The sequence below is a fragment of the Astyanax mexicanus genome, chromosome 19 (genome assembly GCF_023375975.1).
Source record: "Astyanax mexicanus isolate ESR-SI-001 chromosome 19, AstMex3_surface, whole genome shotgun sequence".
Classification (NCBI taxonomy): Eukaryota; Metazoa; Chordata; class Actinopteri; order Characiformes; family Acestrorhamphidae; genus Astyanax; species Astyanax mexicanus.
In genome coordinates, this window is record NC_064426.1 from 37590967 (window position 1) to 37617340 (window position 26374).

General features: G+C 39.7%; 1 protein-coding gene across 1 annotated transcript in view; it reads left to right on the top strand.

The window, feature by feature from the left end:
* Positions 1-26374, top strand: part of usp43b (ubiquitin specific peptidase 43b) — a 152815-nt gene that overhangs the window by 76625 nt on the left and 49816 nt on the right. Inside the window, exons 4-8 of the mRNA XM_022665042.2 lie at positions 901-993; positions 11045-11180; positions 13536-13680; positions 16621-16789; positions 24315-24426. Of these exons, the coding sequence (XP_022520763.2) occupies positions 901-993; positions 11045-11180; positions 13536-13680; positions 16621-16789; positions 24315-24426 (655 nt within the window). The remainder of the gene's footprint in view (positions 1-900; positions 994-11044; positions 11181-13535; positions 13681-16620; positions 16790-24314; positions 24427-26374) is intronic.

Consider the following 26374-nt stretch of genomic DNA (forward strand, 5'->3'; position numbering starts at 1 on the left):
GGTATGGGTATGGGTGGGGTAGGGTGGGATAGGTATGGGTATGGGTGGGGTAGGGTGGGATAGGTATGGGTATGGGTGGGGTAGGGTGGGATAGGTATGGGTATGGGTGGGGTAGGGTGGGATAGGTATGGGTATGGGTGGGGTAGGGTGGGATAGGTATGGGTATGGGTGGGATAGGTATGGGTATGGGTGGGGTAGGGTGGGATAGGTATGGGTATGGGTGGGGTAGGGTGGCATAGGTATGGGTATGGGTGGGATAGGTATGGGTATGGGTGGGATAGGTATGGGTATGGGTGGGGTAGGGTGGCATAGGTATGGGTATGGGTGGGATAGGTATGGGTATGGGTGGGATAGGTATGGGTATGGGTGGGGTAGGGTGGGATAGGTATGGGTATGGGTGGGGTAGGGTGGGATAGGTATGGGTATGGGTGGGGTAGGGTGGGATAGGTATGGGTATGGGTGGGGTAGGGTGGGATAGGTATGGGTATGGGTGGGATAGGTATGGGTATGGGTGGGGTAGGGTGGGATAGGTATGGGTATGGGTGGGGTAGGGTGGCATAGGTATGGGTATGGGTGGGATAGGTATGGGTATGGGTGGGATAGGTATGGGTATGGGTGGGGTAGGGTGGGATAGGTATGGGTATGGGTGGGGTAGGGTGGGATAGGTATGGGTATGGGTGGGGTAGGGTGGGATAGGTATGGGTATGGGTGGGATGGGTATGGGTAGGGTCAGATGGGTATGGGTAGGGTCAGATGGGTATGGGTAGGGTGGGATGGGTATAAGTGGAGTGTGGATATTTTACTATTTTTAACGCTCTGAATTTTATAATACTTTTGTCCATATAAGTCATGCAGTGCCTCATCACCTCTCCATATTTTGTCTTTTGTTAATTTCTTCAGGTCGTCTCTGACATGCCCACATTGCCTTAAGCAGAGTCACACCTTTGATCCTTTCCTGTGTATCTCTCTTCCCATCCCTCTACGCCAAACCAGGTGAGTACAGCTCAACTTTAGAGAGATTGTTAAATGATAAGTCATCGGGCAGGGTGCCTCGATCCTGTTTAAAACCTGTCAGTTTAGTACGAATGACTGATAAATTGTGAAATTGTGAAATGAATGGTGTTACTTCCTACAAAGAAGTACATTAACTGGACATTAACCTTTAATACTGTTATCTTTTCATTTTAAAGATGAATGAATATAAATAAAACAGAGCTTTAAAGTATGCCAACTCCAAAACCATAAACTGTGATGTAACATTCTTATTTACTCCTTCAAAACTGACATAAAGTACTGTAGTAAATTGTTCCCTCATAAACGTCATAAAGTGTTCCCTCAAGGTATGGCTTGGGAACACCCATGCCTGTATAAGTATGATTTTTTTTTTTCTTCTTGAGTGTGAGGTGACTGGAATACTGGACAACATGCTCATGGCAAGGCAACGTGAAATTCAAAATTCAAGCAAGGCCTGATAGTGGGTGTAGATGGATTTGGATATTCCATTTCTAAAATTGTGCAGGTATTTAACATTTCATGATAAACAGTGTCATGTGTGTACAGGGTTTATTACACATCATGGAAGTCTAATATTACCTCCACTGGACAGTGTAGTTAGTGGTAATGATTGTGATCGATAGGATACTAGTTTCTGTCCCATGACATTTGGCATTTCAGTGCATACATAATATATATATATATATATATATATATATATTTCTGGTAACACTTTATTTGAAGTATACCTACATATGGTCTTTATAACACATTCATGAACATTAAGTAATGTATTTTATGCCATTACTTGCAACATACACAAGGCCTCAGATGAAATAAATGAGATTGCATTGATATAAATAATTGATATAATGCATAAGTGTTGAATATTATATTTAACACCTCATAGATATGCTTTATGAGGGGGAAAATATTATTATTATTATTATTATTATTATTATTATTATTATTATTATTATTATTATTATTATTATTATTATTATTATTATTATTTAAGGCATCAAAGAACATTTCCAATACATTTGATGCTACTTTAATTTGAGGGCCTCAAAATCATTTAAATCACTTATCTAATGTCATAAATATTTAAATATTGCTTAATAAATACATAATTCAATGCTTATGAATGTGTTATAGCACCCTAAATGAACTGTAGGTATTCTTCAATTAAGGTCAACTAAGGTGTAACCTTTTTTTTTACAAGTTTACGAAGAAGAACATATTGTATTTATTTACTAATTTATTTGTTATTTATTGTAGAGTGTAATTGTAGGAAGTGTGTGTTTATGGTGTATCCCCTGTAGAACGGGCCTGCAGGAGAACTGGGCTGAGCTCTGGAGGTACTTCAGAGACAATAGGCTGAACTGGCTGAGGCCTGCTGTGGAAACAGCTCCTCCTAAATCAGAAACAATGTGGTATTGAGACTGGAGCCCTGTGGTACACCCCACCCTGTCAGCACTGTGCGTCAGCCTGCAGGGGAAATCCTGACATTTTACTGGACGTATCCATTCATACATGTGGGCAAGCGATGGAGTGCACATGCAGAAACCTGGGGGAATACACACACTGCCATGCACAGGAATAGAGGCCTACTGCAAACACACACACACACTATATACACACACAATACAGTGCACGTTCTGCCCAAGCCCGACCCGACCCTTAAACTGTCATTTTGAGCCAGAGCCCTATTTAAACAAGACATTTGTTTAGTAAGTAGAGCGTTAAAACTGAGCTTTTAAAAACATATCTGGGCTGTTTGAAAGAGCAAAATCCGTTCAGAATGATGTTAATTAACATTGCAACACTAAAGAAGCATAGACCTATTATTTAAGAATAATGTTTATTAAGAACCGATCCCCCCGTCTACTCTGATATAACTAACAATGTCTAAGAATATAAACAATTTCTTAGCAATCAATTTATTTTCTATGTTAAACATATAGCCTTAGTGCAAAAACACATAAAACAATAAGGCTACTCATTAACACAGCACACTCATTAAACCGAAATAGACCATGAACAATAACATAATTAACAATGACTTTTCAATCTCGATTTAAGTTCACACATGTTCCGTGGCTCTGCACTGTAAGCCTGGGTAAGTTGAATTTACTTAAAAAAATTGAGGACAACGGCTGCCTTAAAAAAGGGGAAGTTGATTTAACTTTTTTATGTTTGTTTTACTGTAAGACCAGATAAGTTGAGTTTACTTAACTTTTTTAAGGCAGCCGGTTTCCTCAAATTGTTTAACTAATGGGGAATAAAAACTTGAATTAGCTTAAATTAAAACATCAATTATTACAACTAACAGGGAAGTTGATTTATTTCTAAGGTAGCCCAGAGGGGGAATCACTACACACTGATGGTGAGTGTTAGTCAGAAACTCTTGGACACACCCAATATGCAAATAGATTGTGACAGAAGCCAATGGAAAAGAAGCTGTTAATGACCACAGACCAAACTCAGTTATTACAAGTTGGTTCAACTCAAAGATCTCAGTTTGAATGTATATCTGTGCCCACAGATGTTCAGCTAACTCAAAATAGTTGAGTTTTGTTTAGAAATATCCAATTTTATGTAAATATTGACTATTGTAAGTCGCTTTGGACAAAAGCGTCTGCCAAATGTAATGTAATGTAAATCAGATTGAAATAATTTAAGTTCAAACAACGTATGGGTTTACAGTGTGCCAGGCCAGGCTGAATTTAAAATGAAGCGTTTTTTAAGCAGGTCAAATCAGAAGTGGAGATGCAAAGCGTCCCCTTCAAGAAACCTCCATAAAGAATAAATTAAGAAACCGAGAAAATATGATGAAAAGTACATGGATTTTTTTTGGAGTTCATAGCACTGAGTTAATGTCATTGAAAGATCTTCTCTCTTTTGGATCAACATTTGTCCGTGAATATAGAATTTCCTTTACTAACCTGTCTAAAAAACAAATAAGAAAATAAGTAAGTAAATACCAGGAATTATGGATTTAATTGGTGTCAGTTTCATAGAATTTTACAACCAATATTCTTTACTGCAGGTTAACCCTATTCATTTAATTAGTGCCACCATGTGGAGTAATGAAGCAGCAACTTTATTTCCCAAAAGCCTTATTGGGAGGGGGGGCGAGTCTTAGGGAGTTTAGAAAGACCAAGTTTTAATGAAAACATATAAATATTTGACGCCTCATATTTGCATACAAAAACAATAGATATAACACAATATCCATATTTTGACTAATCAAAAATAAATCTGGAGAAAACCTGGCAGTCTGAACATAGCCTTTGACCTTTTTATCCTTCCATTTTTTTTATAAACTGTTTAAGTTATACCCACCATCAGTTGTAAAGTAATGAAGAGGTAGAGTTAGTATACAGTGAATAGTGAATATCTGAGTAATGTTCTAATACATATTATGGCAAGAAGTAAAGAAAAGTAAAAAAAAATGACTTTAAGAAATGAAGGTCAGCCAATATGAAAGTAAATTTTAAGTACTTTGAAAGTATCCTCAAGTGCAGTCGAAAAAAATAAATCATCAAAAACATGATGACGATGAAACTGGCTCTCATCAGGACGTCCCAGGAAAGGAAGAGCGAGAATTACCTCTGTTGTACAGGATAAGTTTATCAGAGTATTTTGGTTTGTTTTACACTTTTAAATTACTACATGATCCTCTATGTGTTCCTTCATAGTCTTGATCACTTCAGAATTCATTTATATTGTAGGAAAAAATAAAAACTTTGAATGAAAAGGTGTATCCAAAATTTTGACTTGTACTGTATTTAAAATAATAGAAAATGCTGTTATATTGTTTTATATCATTGTATTATCTTTACATTAACATTCTTACAGATTAAACAGGGTGTTAATTTGCGTGATTAGTGAACAGTGTTAGACAGTTTGTAGGATCTACTTGGTGTTGTAAACAGTTAAACAGTGTTAAATGGAATACTGAGCTAATAGGTCTTCTCGTGTTTTCACTTTTTGTGCTGTGTGCCGTGTTATCAGTGTAAATGAGACAGGTGTGCAGCAGGGGGGCGGGTGCTGTAATTAGAGGAGCTGATTTATTGGCTCCCCTCAGATTCCAGCCTGAGGAGTGTCAGAGACTGGCACCCCCCCTCCTCCTTCACACTTACCACTCATTAGGGTTCCAGGGCATGCCTGGCACTCGCTTCTCTCCATCACATACACACACACACACACAATCACACACACACACACAAGCATTATAAGGGCTTTCCGCAGTTAAAGTGCTTTTCCATATTCATCATATATCTTCTCAAACTTTTCTCTGGAACACCTCATCCACACTCGTCCTCAAAAATAGATGCACTCAGAAAGAATTAGCCAACAGGAATGAAGGAATTGGTGGGTAGTTGTACAATTTTAGCCTGATTTTAAGCCCAATCTGGTCGAATGTGACTAAATTTCATGATCGGGCCGAATTTCTGCTTCATCATGCATCACAGTGCGCTCAGAGGAAAGCACAGCGACTCGGTTCTGATACACCAGCTCACTTTAAAGTGATGTGGGGAGAAAGCGCCATCTACCCACCCAGAGAGAGCCCAAGAGAAGTCCAATTGTGCTCTCTCAGGGCTCCGGCAGCTAATGGCAGGCTGTATGACTAGGATTCGAACCAAAAATCTCCCAATCATAGTGGCAGAGCCTTAGTCCGCTGAGCCCTACGAGTCCCACTTTTATCTTGGTGGATATTACCAACGAATCAGTGTGTGGAGGCACCATATATGTTACAATGTTACATTAAAGAAGTCCTGCACAAACTATGAAGGAAATGTTTTATATTTTATATTATTTAAATCAGCACCTCTTGATTAGATAACTTTAGTTTTGCACATCATGGCTGGATTTTCTTTGTAAGCTTTATGAAGTAGAGTCATCTGGAATTCAGGGTTTCAGTTAACAGCTGTGCTCAACTCATCAAGAGTTAATTACTTGAATTTCTTGCCTCTTAATAAAGTGTTTGAGAGCATCAGTTGTAAAGTAGTGAAGAGGTAGAGTTACAGGTATACAGTGAATAGCTCTATTTGAGTAATGTTCTAATCCAGATTATGAAATGCAAGAACTACTCAAATAAGTAAATAAAAGTAAAACAATTAACTTTAAGAAAGGAAGGTTAGTCAATCTGAAACATTTCAAGAACTTTGAAAGTACCATCAAGTGCAGTCACAGCAAAGACCATCAAAAACAGTATGATGAAACTGGCCCTCATCAGGACCGCCCTAGGAAAGTAAGAGCAAGAGGTTCCTCTGTTGTACAGGATAGGTTAATCAGAGTTATCAGCCTCAGAAACCACAGGTTAAAACTCCTCAGATAAGAGCAGCTAAATGCTTCTTCACAGAGTATTTAGGTTTGTTTAACACTTTTAAGTTTCTACGTGATTCCTTATGTATTCCTTCATAGTCTGAATCACTTCAGTTTTGTTCCTGGTAACTTTTGTCTTCTTTCCAAATAGCATTTCTGCACAACACTTCTTTATGGATGAAACTGTTTCTTTTACTATGATTGTATTTTATCAGCTTTCTCATATCTGAGTAGTTCATTTCTGCAGTGAGTCAGAAAATGAAGGGTGTACGGCTTCTGAGCAACATATTGGCTAAGATTACTGTTTGGACTGTTATTGTATTTTGAGTTAGCCAAGGGCTGTGTGCTATATGGAGCTGCTGTTTACTGTTGTGTAAACAATGAAATAGACTCAGACATTGTTTTGAGCTTTCTCAGACAAGGCCTGTAATAGTATAGCCTTGATTCCCTGTTTTTTGTTTCAGTTTCAGACTAATTTCTGAATTGATCTAACTGATAAAATGTTATTAAAATATGTACTTTACTGCTTTTTTAATACATGATAGTTAATTAAATTTAGTCCTGTCAGGATGATTACAGAATTGACTTAACGTACAATTAAAAAAAAATAAAGTTCTACCAGGAGACTCTAATTCTATGCTGCCTTATTTCCCACCCAATCAACAGCTTCAAATGCTACATCACTTAATTTCCTGACCAACCATGAGTGTTCCAGTAATCCAGGTCACTATCAGCTAGCGATTCGTCCCACATAGCTTGTTTTAACACATTAGACACATAGGCTAAAGTCTGATTTACTCACCTCTGAACAATGAAGGAGCTAGTGCTGCAGTTAGCGGCTAATGCTAATGCTGCTGCACCCAGCCTTAGTGCTGGAGAAACTTTACTGAAAATCCTGTATGATACTGTACCTTAGCAGAGTGGCTTTACTGATTTTTACAACCTGACTGGTAGAATTCATACATATGGTGCACTGTCAGAAAATTAAATGATTTAAGGTGTGCCTCATAGTCAGAAAAATACAGCATATACTGTACATTCAAACTGAGATCTTTGAGTTGAATCAACTTATAATAAATCATGTGCTATTGACCATCGCTTCTTTTCTATTGGTTTTTGGCACAATATGTGTGCATACTAGCCTGGATAAGTTGAATTTACTTAAATTATTTGAGGAAAGCAGTTGCCTTAAGATTTTTAAGTATTGTTTACGGAAACTAATACAAATAATAAAATAGATATGTAATTAGTCTTCTTTTTGATTTCATGAAAGTAAAATACAGATTTGATACAATAATAGAGAATTAGATGAAGTAAGAAAATGCAGCCAACACAGAGTTAGAACACAGATCAGAAAATGATGCTTGTTTTTACAGCCTACAACACAGAGGCCAGACAGTTAATCATAATGCATGATCTACAAGTTTACCTAAAGTAGCCCGGAGGGAATGACTACACACCGATGGTGAATGTCAGAACCTGGAGGACACACCCAGTATGGCAATGGAAAAGAAGCTGCCAATGCCAACAAAAAAAACTCAGTTAAGTTAAATTAATTCAACTCAAAGATCTCTGTTTGAGTGTATATGTGCCCACAAATGTTCACTTAATTTAAAATATTTTTACTTTTTCCATGTTTATTTTTGTATGAGGACTAAATATAAATATATTTTAGTCACTTGACCATAAAATTCTAATTAGAATTCTTGTGCCTCAAATTGTTCAAGTAAATTCAGCTTTTCCAGGCTTTCAGTGTAGATTGCTGATATTTTTGTTGGTTTACTAAACCTGGAAATTAACAGGTGAGATAAATCAGGTGATCTTGAGCAAGAAAAGCTCAAAGCTCTGCAGGACTCCAGCCCCCTCAGGACTGCAGTTACCCACCCCTGGTATAAGGTTGCATCTGGTAAACTCCTGAGCTGTTCTCCTTTACCTGTTGTGCTTTCTGCTCAGTGAAAGAATCTGAGTTTCCTTCAGTGGAATGACACAAAGCAGGTGATTAGTCAACATTAGCACTGTTTCCCAGAGCCTGAGAGAACATTAGGAACACTTCCCACGGCCAGTGAGCACTAATTCAATGCCAGCCTGCTCTGTTTGTTGTTTCGGAGGCCTGGTGGGTGTGTATGAGCAGATTAGCCTGCTGTGTGTAATAGATTATTGTCAGGTTAATTCACACGTTTGAACGTTTGCTTTGATTGTTGTTACATTTCAGCTTATAGGAGATTTTAAATCACGCAGCTTTCAAACCTGAGAGAACTTGTGTGGTGGAGTCACTGTCCTGTTACACATCATGCACAAAAAAGACTCATAAAATCATCATAAAAAACAACTTGACATGTTTATCCACTCACTGTCCATCTTATCAGCTCTACTGATTGAATAGGAACAGTCTGTTGTGTCTGTTTCTCTGCATACTTTTTTTTATTATTATTATCCTCCTTTCACTCAATTTTTAAATGCTCATGAGACTAAAGCCCTATCTGAACGGGATTAGTTTCTCAGGGGGACGTCTGTAAAAAAATATTTCACACTTCTGCTCAGTGATAAAACTCCTGCATCCAGACTGCAATTAAAGTGTTTTAAGAGTTTTCATACTTTCTCAGTCACATGGCATCACGTTCAGTAGCTCCTCCATTTCCACTCGCTGTTGTGTTTACGTGGATCTCCGTGGAAACGAGCGCCCAAAGTGTAATTATGGTGCGCGGCAGTGGACAAATAGCTATTTTATTAAACGCGAGGAGGCAAAATTCTGAGGTGTGCGTCCGGACTGGACTAAAACTACTGGAGGACCACGGAGTTCAGCAAAAAACAGAGTAGATAATTCAGCCTGTAATTTTCTCAGAGGACATCTGAGAAAAACACGTACATGATCGTTCTGGACGGGAATAAAATCACAAGGGACCCCCCATAAAAGTGAAGGAAAAAAATCTACCCCAGGACCCCTGAGAAACTAATCCTGTCCCGATAGGGCACAGGTGTAACATTGGTGTCAATGAAGTTGTGTCATTCTTAAAAGCCCTATCTGGACGGGATCAATTTCTCAGTGGGACGTCTGTGAAAAATATTTCACACTTCTACTCTGTGATAAAACGTTTGCATCCGGAATGCATTTGAAAAAACAGGAGTAAAAGTGAGTTTTTTGGTTTTCTCGGTCACGTGACATCACGTTCAGTAGCTCCTCCATTTCCACTTTCTGTTGTGTTGTACGTGGATCTCTGTGGAAACGCATGCCCAAAGTGTAATTACAGTGTACGGCAGTGGACGAATAGCTTTATTTTATTAAAGGCGAGGAGACGAAACTCAGAGATGTGCGTCCGGATGGGACTAAAATTACTGGAGGACCACGGAGTTCAGTGAAAAACAGTAGATAATTTAGCCGGTCATTTTTTTCTGAAGACATGTAAGAAAAACACATACATGGTCATTCTGGACGGGAATAAAATCCCAGAGGACCAACCATAAAAGTTAAAGAAAGAAAATTACCCCAGGACCCCCTGAGAAACCAATTCCACCCGGATAGGGCTTTAGAAGGCTTCAGAAGGCTTTTGTGTCCATGAAGTTGTGTCGTTCTTATAAACCCTATCCAGACAGGATTATTTTCTCAGGGGGTCCTGGGGTAATTTTCTCTTTTATGGGGGGTCCTCTGTGATTTTATTCCTATCCGGAACAACCATGTGCATGTTTTTTTTTTTTTTTTTTTTAGATGTTCTCTGAGAAAATTACAGGCTGAGATTTTCGCTGAACTCCGTGGTCCTACAGTAAAGTTAGTTCAGTCCGAAACCACATGTCTTCGTTTTGTCTCCTTGCGTATTATAAAATAGCTATTTGTCCACTGCCACGCACTGTAATTACATAATTATACTTTGTGTGCGCGTTTCCACAGAGATCTATGTAAACACAACAGCGAGTGGAAATGGAGGAGCTACTGAATGCAATGTCATGTGACTGAGAAAGCCAAAAAAACTCACTGGTCCTCCTGTTTTTCAATTACAGAGAGTTTTATCACCGAGTAGAAGAAGTGTGAAATATTTTTCACAGACGTCCCCCTGAGAAACTAATCCTGTCCAGACAGGGTTAAAGTTCTTCGTGAATCGCTAAAATCTTTAGTTTTTTGGGGGGGAAACGCATCCCTTGTTTTCTGAACATTCAAAGACAAAAGTGGGACTCTTTTGAGATCATTTGATTCTTACAATCCCAAAAGAAAAGTGCGCTGCTTTCCTTCTGACTGTCTTTAAATAGAAGCATCTGAAGAGTGTTCACTCTTTACCTCACATTCAAACACCAAACACACCCAGGTTATTCTCAGCACTGCATTGTTTATTCATTTAGTCCATCCCGCAGCAGATATCTCCTCTAAGTAGATGGAGTTTATGGCTGTGGTCCTGGATGAACCACTCTGTAGCTCCTCTCCGGCCTCGTCAGCAGAAGCACTTCCAGTTTGGGAGTGTGAGGAGGTCAGAGTCGAGTACAGCGCTGCTTTAAAATGCATAGCAGTATAGATTCCATTATTTCTCACACATGTGCAGAAACTGCCGAGATGTATTATTAATGCTAAATGCATTGATTTATTCATGAAATTCTTCCGTGAGGCATAGAGAAATATTGTGATTGTGATACAGAGGTTAGAGTTTGAGAACGCTGTGTCTTTTTTATGACTGTTTTAACTGTAATTTATGTCTCTGTCCGCGTGTGTGTGTTTTGTGTGTGTGTGGTACAGGCCGCTGTGTGTGACCCTGGTGTTCAGCAGTAAAGGGCAGCGGTATCTGAGAGTGGGGCTGGCGGTTCCTTTGTTCGGTTCTCTGGTTTGTCTTCGCAGGATGGTGGCAGACGAGGGCAAGATTTCACCTGACCAGGTGAGCGTTCACACACACACATTTACACATTTACACCATTTTACCTTCACACACTCAAGCTGATCTTTATACTGTACTTACATGTTACGATGAATAAACCAATATTATCGTTAGATTGAAAATATTCCAATTATTAAGGTTACATTAAGACTAGGGCTGGGTATTGAAATTCGTTACCAAAAAGGCACCAGAAAAAATGTCTCAGTACTGCTGAGTACCAAAAGGTCCAAAAAATTCAATGCCTGTTTTCGATACTTTGCATAAAAATAAAATTGTCAACACTGTGCTAAAATCTCAGGTCTCTCACTAACTCACGCTGTCTCTCCTTAACTCTCACTGTCTCCTAATTTTTCTCTAGACCTGTCACAATAACTATGTTATCGGTCAATCATTTTAATAATCATGATATCGTCCATTGTGTTTGCACTTACAAAATGCACTTACATATATTGTGACTGTGGGCGTGACCACTGTGACCCGGTAGTGTGGAAGCACAGAGAGACACAGACACAGGGAGAGAATTAACTCAAAACCTATCTTTATTAGGAAAAATGCCCTCCATCAACACCAAAAACATACAATTTAAAGAAACATCGTAACGGCCCAGTGCGGCTCTAGCTGCTTAACCATAGTGTCCTAGGTTCATGTTGCCTCAGCCTTCCTCTCACCATCAGCGTATCTCTCAAGTGAAAGTTGAGGCAGGGTCTTTATGCCGGTTCAACGCGGGCCAGCTGGGACAGACCGAGGCTGCACGTCATCGTGTGGGGTGGACCCACGGTTCCCCTGCCTCCGCACTTCGCAAAATAAAGTGTGGTTCCAAAATTGTGAACAGGTGCGTGAACAGGAATGGAAGTTTATTGTCTTTAAAAGGGTTAATTCCTTTGTTATGATATAATTTTATTAGTGCCAGATTAGTGGTCTAAAAATGCAAACATTTCTGTGACAAAATATCGTTCACGGGCGCCGAGTGGTCCAGCGGTCTTGCAGCTTTGCCATCAGCTGCCGGTGCTTAGAGGGAGCAAAATTGGCTCTGCTCCCTCTGGGGTGGGTAGATGGCGCTCTCTCCCCATCACACTTAAGGTGGCACTGGGCGGCACGAGGCGTCTGTGAGCGGATGTATCAGAACCTAGCCGCTGCTTTTCTCCGAGCGCGCTAGCTGCTCAGGCAGTGATTCATCCGCAGCAGCTCAAAAAAAGGGGTGATTGACTTCACACGTGTCGGAGGAGGCGTGTGCTCGTCCGCATCCTCCAAGGGTCACGGGCGTCACCGGTGATGGGGACGCACAAAAGGGGTGGGACAATTGGATATCCAAATTGGGAGAAAATGGGGAAAAATCAGAAATAAAATTATAAAAAAAAAAATAAATAAAAAAAAATATATTGTTCACAAAAAATTGTTATCATGACAGTCCTATCTTTCTCACTAACTCTGTCTCTTGTTAAGTTGCGTCGTCTCTCGCTTACTCGAGCTGTCTCTCCCTCTTTCTCCCTCTTTCAGCTCCCCAGATAAGAGCACCTAAATGCTTCTTCACAGAGTATTTTGGTTTGTTTAACACTTTTAAGTTACTACATGATTCCTTTTGAGTTCCTTCATAGTCTGAATCACTTCAATATTTATTTATAAATATAGAAAAAAAATATATATATATAAAGAATATGAGCAGTATAGTAGCTCAGCTGTATTATAATTATTATTACTGCACAGGACTGTCAGTGCAGAGCTAATTCTATTTCTAGTGAACCAGACTTCAGAAGCTCGACCTCAGCAGTGAGTTACTGGTGTTCACACTCACGGTGTGAAGCTCCTGGATGCTAATGGAAAGCTGTGTGAGAGAGGAACTCAGAGGCTCTGAAGTCTCCTGTGTATGAAGAAAAACATTTAAATACAGAGATGCAGAGCGTAAACTGGACGAGGCGCAAAGTGATAAACTGTTGATTCTGAGACATCCCCCCTTTATTGCAGTGATAAATCATTTCAGTTAGAGGTTAGTTTTTGCAGCAGCGCTTAGTTTAGCAGCGTAGTGTAAATGAGGAAACAATATGTAGGCCGCTGTGAAGTTTAGTCGTTATTGATTACGCTATTTAGAAAGTCCATTATAACGAGCCTAAGATTTAGTAGCTCCATTACAGTTGTAGCACGTTAATGTGACGTATTAACACTTGAGTTAAAATATGCGCTAAATCCGTTAATCAACAGCGAGGACAATCCGTCAGCAACTCCTTTATCAAGTCCTGAAGTGTTTAATTTATTTACTTATTTGATTTTTGAAATCAGTCTAGAAATCTAAAGTTATTTAAGTTATTTATAATAATTTCACCCTTTTTGTTTCTGTCTTGTCTTTCTTTTTCTCTCCAGGTGATTTTAACAGAAATCTACACTACTGGTTTCCAGCGCTCATTTTTTGATGAGGATGACTTGACCAGTATCGCAGAGAGTGACATAATCTATGCCTTCCAAGCCCCGCCCCTTTATATCAGGGGAGGGTCTACTCGAATATCAGGTAACTTATATGCCACTTATACCACAACACCTGTTCTGACTGTATTCCAATATTCCACTGAAATATATAATACTGTATGCATCAGTATATACAGCTCTGTAAAAATAATAAGAGACCACTTAAAAATGATGAGTTTCTTTGATTTTACCAAATTGAAAACCTCTGGAATATAATCAAGAGGAAGATGGATGATCACAAGCCATCAAACCAAACTGAACTGCTTGAATTTTTGCACCAGGAGTAAAGCAGCATAAAGTTATCCAAAAGCAGTGTGTAAGACTGGTGGAGGAGAACATGATGCCAAGATGCATGAAAAAACTGTGATTAAAAACTAACAAATATTGATTTCTGAACTTCTAAAACTTTATGAATATAAAATTGTTTTATTTGCATTATTTAAGGGTCTAAAGCTCTGCATCTTTTTTGTTATTTCAGCCATGTTTTATTTGCTGCAAATAAATTCTTTAAATGACAATGTTTTTATTGGGAATTTGGGAGAAACGTTGTCTGTAGTTTATAGAATAAAACAACAATGTTCATTTTACTCAAACATATACCTATAAATAGCAAAATCAGAGAAACTGATTGAGAAACTGAAGTGCTCTCTTCATTTTTTTTTCCAGAGCTGTTCATGAGAGATACGGATATAGTAAAGTTAAGTACAGTTATTTTTGAAAAATTAGGCCATTCTGCTTCACACCTACCAGCGTAGCTTCGCTCGTTCGCACTGTTCTACACTGACGTGAGGCTGGTTACTGTGGACAATTCTAGCCAGATGACGCAGGTCACAATCATTACCACTCTGTGGGTGGTGATGTTAGTCTTCTGTTATGTATTGTCGATCTCCATGTGACCCTGTGGATTGATAAATGTTAAAAACCTGCACAACTTCATAATCTTAGGCCTCACAACAACTCCTATAATTCACGTCACTTTTCTTCAGGTACACTGTCCACACAAAAGAAAAATAAGTAGAGATTTGTACTTAAAAGAGTACAAAGCTTGTCGCTGGGGCTGTATCTTATATTGAGGTACAAAAAGTACCTTCCAGTGAAAGTCCTTTTTTGTACCCATGGTTTTTGTGCCAGTAAAGATTATAAATATATTAAACATTATCATCAACTAAATATGGCTCAAAAACTTGATGATCCAAAATGGTCTGGCTTTCAAATAAAAAATGTGCAATTAAAATATATATTGTTTATTAGTGCAGTGATACAGAATACTGAATGTACCCTTTGTTACAAAGTTGTACTTATTGCTGTTAGAAATTACTTTGTGCTCCAGAGGGAACCAATCTGACCCTGTAAAGACTGATATTGTACCTTTGAGGGTACAATTATGAAGAGTGTACCTTTGAGTACAAAAAAGTACTCATATCGTACCTCTGTTTTTTAGAGTGCAGTGTTTAGTCTCACTTAAGGTAACACCTCAAAATACTGCTGTCCCATAAAGTGGACTTGAATTGTGTTTTAAGGGTTTTGATATTGAGGAACTCCTGCAGTGTTAAGGCTGCTCCTGTAAGTTAACCCCTCCCTGTGTGTGAAGTCAGCACGGACTCAGCTGATTAGATGTTTGGAGCAGTGCACTGCAGGGCGAGGACAGAGGACACCTCTAGAAGGAACAGAGGTGTTTAATTAAGAATCCGGCAGTTTTAGCTCACACTGATACTATACTCTCACACACACACACACACACAGCACCTATTGGGGAATTAGAGTGAGAATCAGTGTGGTGGTCAGTCTGTGAGAGAGAGAGAGAGAGAGAGAGAGAGAGAGAGATTGAAAGGTTGAGATGAACATTGCCAGATCATCACCTTCCATTGTTTCATTAACGAAGTTCTGCAACCAGTGGCACAAAAATTTGGACTCACTTTCTTCACTTATTCAAATGTGTTTTTTTTCCCTACATTTAAGTAAATGAAGAAACACATAAGGAAATTTTAGGTGTTAAACAAACCAAAATATTCAGTAAAGCATTTAGGTGCTGATGAGCTTATTCTGTGCAACAGAGGAAACTCTTGCTCATAGGTTCCTGGGCCAGTTTGATCATAATAATGTTTTTGTTGGTCTTTTTTGCGAATGCACTTGAGGATACTTTTTAAAAGTTTTAATCTATTTTTTTTCTTTACTTAGTTACGTAGTTTTTTGCTTCTCATAATCTGGATTAGAACATTACTCAAATATTCACTATTCACTGTATACCTGTAACTCTACCTCTTCACTACTTTACAACTAATGCTCTCAAACACATGAATTAAGAGGCAAGAAATTCAAGTAATTAACTCTTGACGAGTTCAGCACACACTGAAAAAAAGATGATTAAAAATAACTTTAAAAAGTTTCAAAACTTTATGCATTTGTTTTTTTTTTGAGTAAATTTAATTGCAGATAAATTTAAGTAACTTCAACTCGGTTTCAAGACTTAAATGTTACACAGAGTAAATAAGTGAACTGAACTTCAGTCAATCCTTTCTTTTAGTAAACTTTACTTCATTTATTTTTACTGAATCAATCATTTCTTTTATTAAACTTTACTTAATTTATTTTACCTAATCAATCCTTTCTTTTAGTAAACTTTACTTCATTTATTTTACCTAATCAATCCTTTCTTTCTGTAAACTTTACTTCATTTCTGCATACAATATTACATAATTACAATTACTTAATTTATACAGTATTACTCAAATAATTTATGATACGTAATATATTTTAATTCCTAAAATTTTAATATTTTTAGTTAAAACACACATATTGCACTTAACACATGAATGGCCTGTAATACAATATAAAACATATTCTGGTTTGTTTAACACTTTTTTGTTTAATAATTTATTCCATATGTTTTTCTTCATAGTTCTGATGACTTTAGTATGACTTTGACTGGTAATGTAGGTGGTGTGCTAGGTGTGCTAACTCATGCTCTTCTCTCTTTTCCCAGGGTACCATCACAGCCTCCCCTCCTCACCGTACTCCTCATCAGGACCTGAGGCTCAGAGACTGGCTGCTTCAGGAGCTCTGTCCTCCGAGTTCCTCCATCAGGGTCCAGGCACAGTGAAGATCCTCCTGCTGGTGTGTAATGCAGCCGGAGCAGGACAGCAGGCCGTCAGGTGAGGACCAAGCAACTAAACTAACTGATATAAGCACATTTATATTAGGCACACCTTCCTTTTGGTTATACAGCTCTGGAAAAAATAAAGAGACCCGGATCAGTTTCTCTGATTTTGCTATTTATAGGTTTATCTTTGAGTAAAATGAACACTTGTTTTATTCTGTAAACTACAGACAACAATTTTCCCAAATTACAAATAAAAATATTGTAATTTAGCTTTCAGACCTCAAATAATAATAAAAAAAAAACAAGTTCATATTCATAAAGTTTTAAGAGTTCAGAAATCAATATTTGGTGGAATAACCCTGTTTTTTAATCACAGTTTTCATGCATCTTGGCATCATGTTCTCCTCCACCAGTCTTACACACTGCTTTTGGATAACTTTATGCTGCTTTACTCCTGGTGCAAAAATTCAAGCAGTTCAGTTTGGTTTGATGGCTTGTGATCATCCATCTTCCTCTTGATTATATTGCAGAGGTTTATAATTTGGTAAAAACAAATAAACTCATCATTTTTAAAAGGTCTCTTATTTTTTCCCAGAGCTGTATAGTTTTACATTTACAATTTGTATTTACCGTATTTTATGGACTATAAGGCACATCGGATTCAATAAATTTCTATTTTCTGCTCTATTTTCATACATAGGGTGCATCAGCTTGTAAGACAGTTAAAGACAGTAGGAACAGGGGTGTCGCCATGTTTCCCTTCTAATTCAAGCAGGTCTCACCACCGCTGGGGGAAGTGCCTAAGTGAACAAAAATGTAATTCTTAAAAATAAAAAAGTTTTTTCAAAGTCAAACGAGCGCTGGATGTTAATCTACACAGATTTCTCTCCTAAAACTGTTAATTTGGGTGAGTAAAGTGATTCCATTTATTTGCAGTAAGTTTAGATTTCCAGTATTTTAGCATGGTTAGCAGCAGCGCTAGCCATTGTTATCAGTGCTTAGCGATACACTGAAGAGTGTTCCAGGAACCCAGGGTGCTATCAGCTATCGATTTGTCTCACGTAGCTTTTGTTTTAACATGCTAAACATGCAGACTACAGTATAATATACTTACCTCTGAACGACGAAAGAGCTAGCGCTGAGGTTAGTGGCTAATGCTAATGCTGCTCCATCCTTGGTGCTGGAGAAACTTTAATGAAAACTTAGGCTTATAATGCCAGACTTCAGCAGAGTGGCTTTACTGCTCCTAAATACCTGACTGGTAAAATTCATACATAAGGATTTTTGGAAAAATTAAAGTATTTTACGTTAGCCTTATAGTCTGGAAAATATGGTAGTATCATCTGATACTACGTTGATACTCACTGGGCTAACATCAGCTCAAACATTCAGAAATGAAATCATGCAATCCGAGATGTTCTCTGATGTAAGAATTGTCAAAAGTCTCCGGCCTCGGGCTATAAAATCCTGAATTGGTATCTTCAGACTTACCTCAGTTCCGACTCTGTTTTTAAAGAGTTTTAGAGATATTTGACATTTGACAGCAGAATGATCTGTCAGATAGGCTTCTGTCAGTGGCACCCAAAGATCAAGAGAGTCCCCCGCGATTTCCTCCCACACGTCCTAGCAGAGGAAAAAGAGACAGATAGAGAGAGAGAGAATGAGTGAGTGTTTTAATGCAGATCAGTTGGAAGATAGCGGAGATGTGTTGGAGGCTGAAGATGATTTGGTTTGTGAAGGAAGTAACACTTCCACTGGTCTTCTCTCGCCAATTCTCTGTGATAATCCCACGAGTGCCTTTCACTTACCGAGAGAGAACCATGACTAAACTATACAGGAATTTAATAGTTTGAATGTTTTGGTATTGTCAAAAGTAGGTAGGCAATGAAATTTAGCTTCTTATGTTTTAAACATTTGAGTAAAAATGTGTATGTTTGGCTTGTTATAACAGTTTTTCAATGCCTTTAGGTCACACCATTTCTTATTGTAATTCTTGCATCACTTAAAATGTATTTGAAAATCATAGCGTTTGTAAAATGTAAAGATTTTGAGATAAAAACTTGTATAAAATGTACACTTCTTTGTCTATGAAAAGCATGTTGTTGTTCTGGCCCCTGTTTGGCAACCAAATGAAACTATTATGCATTGAATCAAATGATTCTCAAGATCAAATCTTTTTTTCTGAATCATTAGTTTCATTAGCTTGGATCTCTCAGAAGCCCCACTTATGCCAATAATAACCAGCAGGCTGGTTCATATACTAGAGAAAACAGGTGCGTCTAATCAAAACTCAGGTGATTGGGAATAAAATAAAGGAGAAATCTGGTGTGAAATGGACTTTAGGTGTTGTGAAACATGATAACGAGTACAAACTTTTGTTGAATAGCCCACCTCTAATGACCCCCAGCATTCTGAAATACAGTGTTTTTAGCCAATGCTCCCAACAGGCTTACAATGGCTTACAATTTTTACACAATTTATGAGCTCTAAGTTGCTCAACTCTTCATTGGTAGAATACTGAGGACCCTGTTTTTTTAAAACAAGGCACTGAGAGCTTTGAAAGTGTACAGATCGTTTATTAAAAACACTGTTTATACACACAGTACCTTCAGCTAGTTTATTAAAAATACTGTTTATACACACAGTACCTTTAGGAACTGTTTATAAGGGCGTTTTCACACCTGTAGTTCGTTTCTCTGGTCTGAATCAGTTAGTGAGTTCGTTTATTTGGAGCGTTTTCTCGCTCTGTTCAGTCTGGTTTCACATAGGCATAAATGTAAACGCACCAAAATGCGCATCAATAAACCACGCGAGCAGCCTGTGTCCTCTGATTGGTCAGAGCTGTCTGACACGGGAGTACATTAAATATAAATATACGAAAAAAGTAAATACAGCGAGAAGATTTTGTGTTCCAGCGCAAATATCTGTGCTTTAACACTGAACGCTGAAACACTGCACTTTCAAACACAGTGTTTCTACGTGCAGCAGAGCAGATTTATACATAATAAACAGAGTCACGCGGCCGTGAGCAGTAAATGCAGCGCAGACGCAGTGTGTGCACGGACACAGCGTTTGTTCACAGCTGTGGTAATTAGCGTTATCTGGCTAATATATCAGTTTAAACTGTGCTTGCTTTATCAGCAGTTTAGCTCAAATAAATGGCTTATATTTAATAGCTGGATCCGATCGAGACCGGATCACGTTCTCACCACAAGCGAACCCGCTCCAGAGTTCGCTCCTCTAGCTGGTCTCGGTCCGGTTCTTTTGATCCGCACCCGAGTGCGATTACTGTTTTCACACCTGCTCAATCGAACCGCACTAAAGTTACAAACGGACCAGAGTTCATTTTAACCGGACCAAACAATGCTGGTGTGAAATCGCCCCAAGTTTACAAGGTAATCCCATTTGTTGTATGGTTCTTTTCTTTCTCATCTCTTTAGCAACAGCAGGAACTTGTATTTCTACATGTATTTCTACAGAATTAATTTAGCAATCTGTCCCCTATCCTACCTACCATCTACATTACATTACATTACATGACATTACATTTGGCAGACGCTTTTGTCCAAAGCGACTTACAATAGTGATGGACATAGAGTAATAGAAGTTAAAGGTAAAAACATTAGGGCCTAAAGGAGGTCAAAGGGAAATAATGGGATAGAGGAGTAAAGGAGGGGAAGAAGGTAATGTTCATTACATCTACATTTTAACATTTTAAAGTTAAAACAAACGCTGCTCTAAATCTGAAGGCAGCTAAACCTGCATTTTCCACGTTAGTAGAATAGTAAAGGCCAGGAATAACTGCACCTCATGAATCTCCCTCAGTGTGAGCAGACATGCTCATTTGGACCCATTCTGGGTTATTTGCTCCTTTATGAAGCCCCTGGGAGGCAGGTGGCCATTTTTCATTTTAAGCGATACCATCATTACAACCCCTCCTCTGTGGCTGCCGCTGACACATCCAACCTGACCCAGATTGATACTGAGTCAGAGGACATAGCGACAGTTTCAGATAGCGACACAATTATTAGTCTTTATGGTGCGATCTTCTCTCTCTTTCTCTCTCTCTCTCTTTCTCTCTCTCTCTTTCTCTCTTTTCCTCACACAGCAGGAGGACAAGTTAGAGTGGGCTTTCTCTCTGAAGCAGTAGCGAGTGAGATAGAGGAAGGGAAAAGTGGGAGGAGTTTGCAGTTTGTCTTGGTTTGTGACAGCAGGGAGTTGCTGCTGCAGTTCTCCACAAGGAGATGCTTTCTTATATTTTTAAACTTTATTCAACCAAAATCAGAACTTTTTAATGGCCTACTAATGACTCAGCATTTTCTACACTGAGCTCTCAGAGGTACCCGGTCATGAGTCAGCGGTTTCCGTCCAAAGCTGGGATACAGAGGCTTCAGTGAGAGGTCGCTTACAGAGTTACCGGACAGATTTATATGAAATACAGAATTAAATACATTGACAAATTTGTGACTTTAATTTGTTGTAGTGCGGTGGGTTGGACTACTGCATTTTTCGCATTTCGTATTTTTCACACTATAAGGTGCACCGGATTATAAGGTCAACTTTATAAGGTCAACTATCGATGAACATCTATTTTCTTATCTATTTTATACATAAAGCACACCAGATTATAAAGAGGATTAAGTGACACTAGTAAGGAACCGGGGTGTCTCTGTGTTTCCCTTCCAGATTAAGCGTTTCTCACTCCTGGGTGGTGGCGGGGAACTAGGTTAAGTAAGTTAAATAAAGCTAAGCTAAGTAGACAAAACTGTAATGCTTAAAATATCAAGCACTGTATTGTAATCTACCTGTTTATTTGGGTGAGTAAAGCTCTTCCTTTTATTTACAGTAAGCTTAGGTTTCCACATTTCCACTAAGGCTGGGTGCAGCAACATTAGCCTTAGCGGCTAAATTAGCAGGTAAATGCCACCTGACAGCCCTACACTGTGTTCCAGTAAGCCTGAAATATATCAGCTAGCGGTTCATTCCACGTAGCTTGTTTTAACATGGTAAACACGCAGGCAGTGGTCTGATATACTCACCCCTGAATAGTGAAAGAGCTAGCGCTTAGCACGGTTAGCAGCTAATGTTAATGCTGCTCCAGCAGCCCTAGCTGGAGTTAGGCTGTAGGCTACAGGCCGATATTACTCACCTCTGAATAGGGAAAGAGCTAAACCTTAGTGTGATTAGCAGCTAATGCTCCTTTACTGAAACTCCTTTATGATGCTGTACTTCACCCTGCTCACACCATCCCCACTGTGAAATATGGTGGTGGCAGCATCATGCAATAGAGATGTTTCTCCTCAGCAAGGAGTTGATGGGAAAATGAATGAAGATAAATACATAGCAATCTTGGAAGGTTTCAAAAGACTTTATTTTTTTTTTAAGATTGACTTTAAATCTCAATAAACAAGATTAAGTTTGTGGTTAAAAGGTGACAAAATGTGAAAAAGTTCAAGAGGTATGTAAACTACTTAACAATATTACTTAATATCATTAACGTCAGTTTCCTATATTGTCTATTATCTGTTTAGTTTGACCTCTTTTTATAAGACACAGAGAAAACATGAAAAGACACAGAAAGAAAAAGAGAATAAAGGAATAAGAAGGCATGAGGAGGGGGAGGGAGGTGGGATGCAGGGGGAGGGAGGTGGGAAGGGGGTGTGTGTGGTGATGTAGTGGATGGGAAACCCTCCATTATACCTGTGGGCAAAGAATCAACCCAAGCAGGGGAAGATCAGAGCCTGTAGGAGCAGCTGAGTGTGTGAACACACACAACCTGACGCCTGTTCCCGGCTCTGACGCCACGCTGAATAATTACACAACACTATAATGAAGTGTTTAGAGCAGAGTGGCTGGTTTCTCCTCTGTGTGAGGTGTGATTAGTTTCTGGGTTCTCAGGCTGCTGGAGAAGTGATGGAGAACAGGCCGGGAGGAGATCTCCTCCAGCAGATTTCAGTGAGGTGCTTTCACAGGGCCAGCGTCGGCCACAGACTGTAAAGACAGTGCTGATTTAGAGGGAGGCTAATCTACTGTAATATTGTAAGTACTATATATGTGGAGCATTTCCACTGTTTGAGTGACTGAATAAGGGGCAGGCAGTCCCTCAGTGGCAGGCATAGTGGTGGTAGGGGCAGGCAGTTCCTCAGTGGTGGCAGGCATAGGCAGTCATAGTGGTGGTAGAGGCAGGCAGTCCCTCAGAGGCAGGCATACTGGTGGTAGGGGCAGGCAGTCCCTCAGAGGCAGGCATAGTGGTGGTAGGAGCAGGCAGTACCTCAGAAGCATGCATACTGGTGGTAGGGGCAGGCAATCCCTCAGAGTTAGGCATGAGCAGTCCCTTAGTGGTGGTAGAAGGAGGCAGTTCCTTAGTGGTGGTAGAAGCAGGCAGTCCCTTAGTGGTGGTAGAAGCAGGCAGTCCCTCAGTGGCGGTAGGAGCAGGCAGTCCCTCAGTGGCGGTAGGAGCAGGCAGTCCCTTAGTGGTGGTAGGAGCATGCAGTCCCTCAGTGGTGGTAGGAGCATGCAGTCCCTCAGTGGTGGTAGGGGAAGCAGTTCCTTAGTGGAGGTAGGAGCAGGCAGTCCCTCAGTGGTGGCAGGCATATGCATTCCCTCAGTGGAGGTAGGAGCAGGCAGTCCCTCAGTAGTGGCAGGCATATGCATTCCCTCAGTGGTGGTAGGAGCAGGCAGTCCCTCAGTGGCAAGCATTGGCAGCCCCTCAGTGACAGGCATAGGCAGTCTCTCAGAGGCAGGCATAGTGGTGGTAGCGCCAGGCCGTCCCTCAGTGGTGGTAGGAGCAGGCCGTCCCTCAGTGGTGGTAGGAGCAGGCAGTCCCTCAGTGGCAAGCATTGGCAGCCCCTCAGTGACAGGCATAGGCAGTCTCTCAGAGGCAGGTATAGTGGTGGTAGGAGCAGGCCGTCCCTCAGTGGTGGTAGGAGCAGGCCGTCCCTCAGTGTTGGTAGGAGCAGGCAGTCCCTCAGTGGTGTTAGGAGCAGGCAGTCCCTCAGTGGTGGTAGGAGCATGCAGTCCCTCAGTAGTGGCAGGCATATGCAATCCCTCAGTGGTGGTACGAGCAGGCAGTACCTCAGAGGCAGGCATAGACACTTCCTCAGTGGCAGGGGGAGGCAGTCCATCAATGGCAAGCATAGGCAGTCCCTCAGTGGTGGTAGGAGCAGGCAGTTCTTCGGTGGCAGGCATAGGCAGTTCCTCAGAGGCAGGTATGGGCAGTCCCTCAGTGGTGGTAGAGGCACACAGTCTCTCAGTGGTGGCAGTCCCTTAGTAGCAAGCATAAACAGTCCTTTAGCAGCAGTGGCAGGCAGTTGACTCTGATGGTATGGGAGGAACCAGGCATACTAAAGGCTTGTGGCAGGTGGCAGCTTTTAGTATGGATCAGGTTTTATCCATTGTCATCAAGAATAGCACGGCTAGACTGCTTTGTATTTTAGAATTACTGGGCTACATGGCCAACTGACCTAAAAATCTTAATGACTGATGACAAACCACTAGAAAACTAGAAAGCCATTTTTACTGAAAAGGTAACAGTATGAATACCAATAACATCTATGCTAATCTCTCCTTTTATACAGGTTTGGTCCTCCATTCTTAATGCGTGAGGACAGGTCAGTGTCGTGGGATCAGCTACAGCAGAGCATCCTCAGCAAGCTCTACTATCTGATGATCAATGGGGCACAGCCACAGGTAACTGTTCTTAACTTTAGCCTGGATGACATAAGGACATTTTATTATCATGATATATTACATCATAAATTTTGTGTTTTTATTGTTTTGGGCTTTTTTCTGAAATGACCACAGTTTTAATAAATTACCATTAATTTAAAAATGCACTAAAACGCACCTAATAAGTTATTTATTATCTTTGATGCTTTTGTTAGTTAGCAAGTTTTTAGCATAATCTGTAGAGTCCAGCTCAATTTTGAGAAATGCTAAAAAAAAATGGGAAGAGTAGTTTGGGAGGGGTTCTGGGTGATGTATGGGTTTAGAGGCAGTGAGACGGTGAGACGCTGATGGTTGGACGTCAGCAGGAAGACGGTATTATTGATTGTCTGATCTGCATATTGTGATGTATCTGTGCAATAAAGTACACAGACACATCATCCACACCTATAGCACAGTAAAAGGATAAAAAGTATACAATTTTTAAGCATGACTGCTATGTTCCATAACTATTATTGGAAGAAATATGGTTTAGGGTTTCGTAGCTCTTTAAAACCATGTGATTCAAACCAAAGTACTGTCCAGCAGCCCTTTAGCAGTAACACTGTGGCCCACTGTTTAAAAAAAAAACAACTAGACTGAAGAGATAGAGACTGATAGAAACAGTGGGGCTCATCCATTCATTAAACCCTTGCAGTATTGTTCTTCTGATGTGTTCGGCCCCCCCAGTAAGCTATTTGATTAAATCTGACTCTGTTTAATCAGATCTGGTAGCCGAGCGTCTGCTCTACACAAGCTTTCCTTTACTCACATATCTCCTCTCTCGCTCAGCTAGAGCGCCTGGGCATTAATCACCTGCTACCACTGCTGTTACAGTACCACTCTGTCCCTCTGATCTCTCTATATCTCTCTCTTCTCACACAACACAGCTACATCTTATCATATAAATGTTCATTTCAATGCATATCAGTCTAATAGGTGTTTTAAAAAAATCAGTTTATCATATTTAAGATTTTTTAATAGTGTATCAATTCTCAGAAGTGCAGTATTGTTTTTTTATTATTAGTTTACATGTAAAAACATTGTAGCAGTGGTTTATTTAGTGTTTTGTTTAAACTCCGCCCACTTTTTTGATTGGATGAAAAGTACTTTTCTTTTATTCAGGTTTTATAAATATGATAGCATTGTGGTGTTTTTTTATGTTGTTTTATTTCTAATTACTCATTGTTTTTTTTTATTTAATTTCTAATTTAGTTTATTTCCAAATACCCAACCCACTCATTAGACCTCCCCCTATCACTAGTGATGCCCCAACTCTAGGAGGGTGAAGACTAGCACACGCCTCCTCCGATACATGTAAAGTCAAACTCCACCTCTTTTTAAACTGCTGCTGATGCAGCATTGCTGAGTAGCATCAAATCAAATCAAATCAAATCAAATTTATTTGTATAGCGCTTTTTACAACAGGTGTTGGCACAAAGCAGCTTTACAGAAACATGATTACAGGACAAAGAATCAGGCAAAACATTACACATAGAAAATACAGAATACAGAACCCCCAGTGAGCGCGGAGGCAAGGAAAAACTCCCTCAGAGCTGCAGGAGGAGGAAGAAACCTTGGGAGGACCAAGACTCACATTAAAGGGGGGACCATCCTACCACTGGTCAAACGGCTTTTAAATAGAAATTTAAAAAGTCTTTTATACATCTATATAGGTTTTATGTACTCAGGAGTGTAATAGCGCCACTAATGGCTTGGATGTAATCTGTAGTGGAGAGTAAGATGGTCGATGAGCAGCTGATCTGTGGTGGTGGTGGAGAAGAGCTGACTTCAGAAACTTCCATCAGTCTGGCCGGACAGGAGACGCGAGAGCCTGAGGGTCCAACATCGGTATCGGGTCAGACAGGTGGGCAGTCAGTAACTCGGAGGAAGGCAGAGAGATGGAATTAGTTTTGACTGGATTTATGCAAAA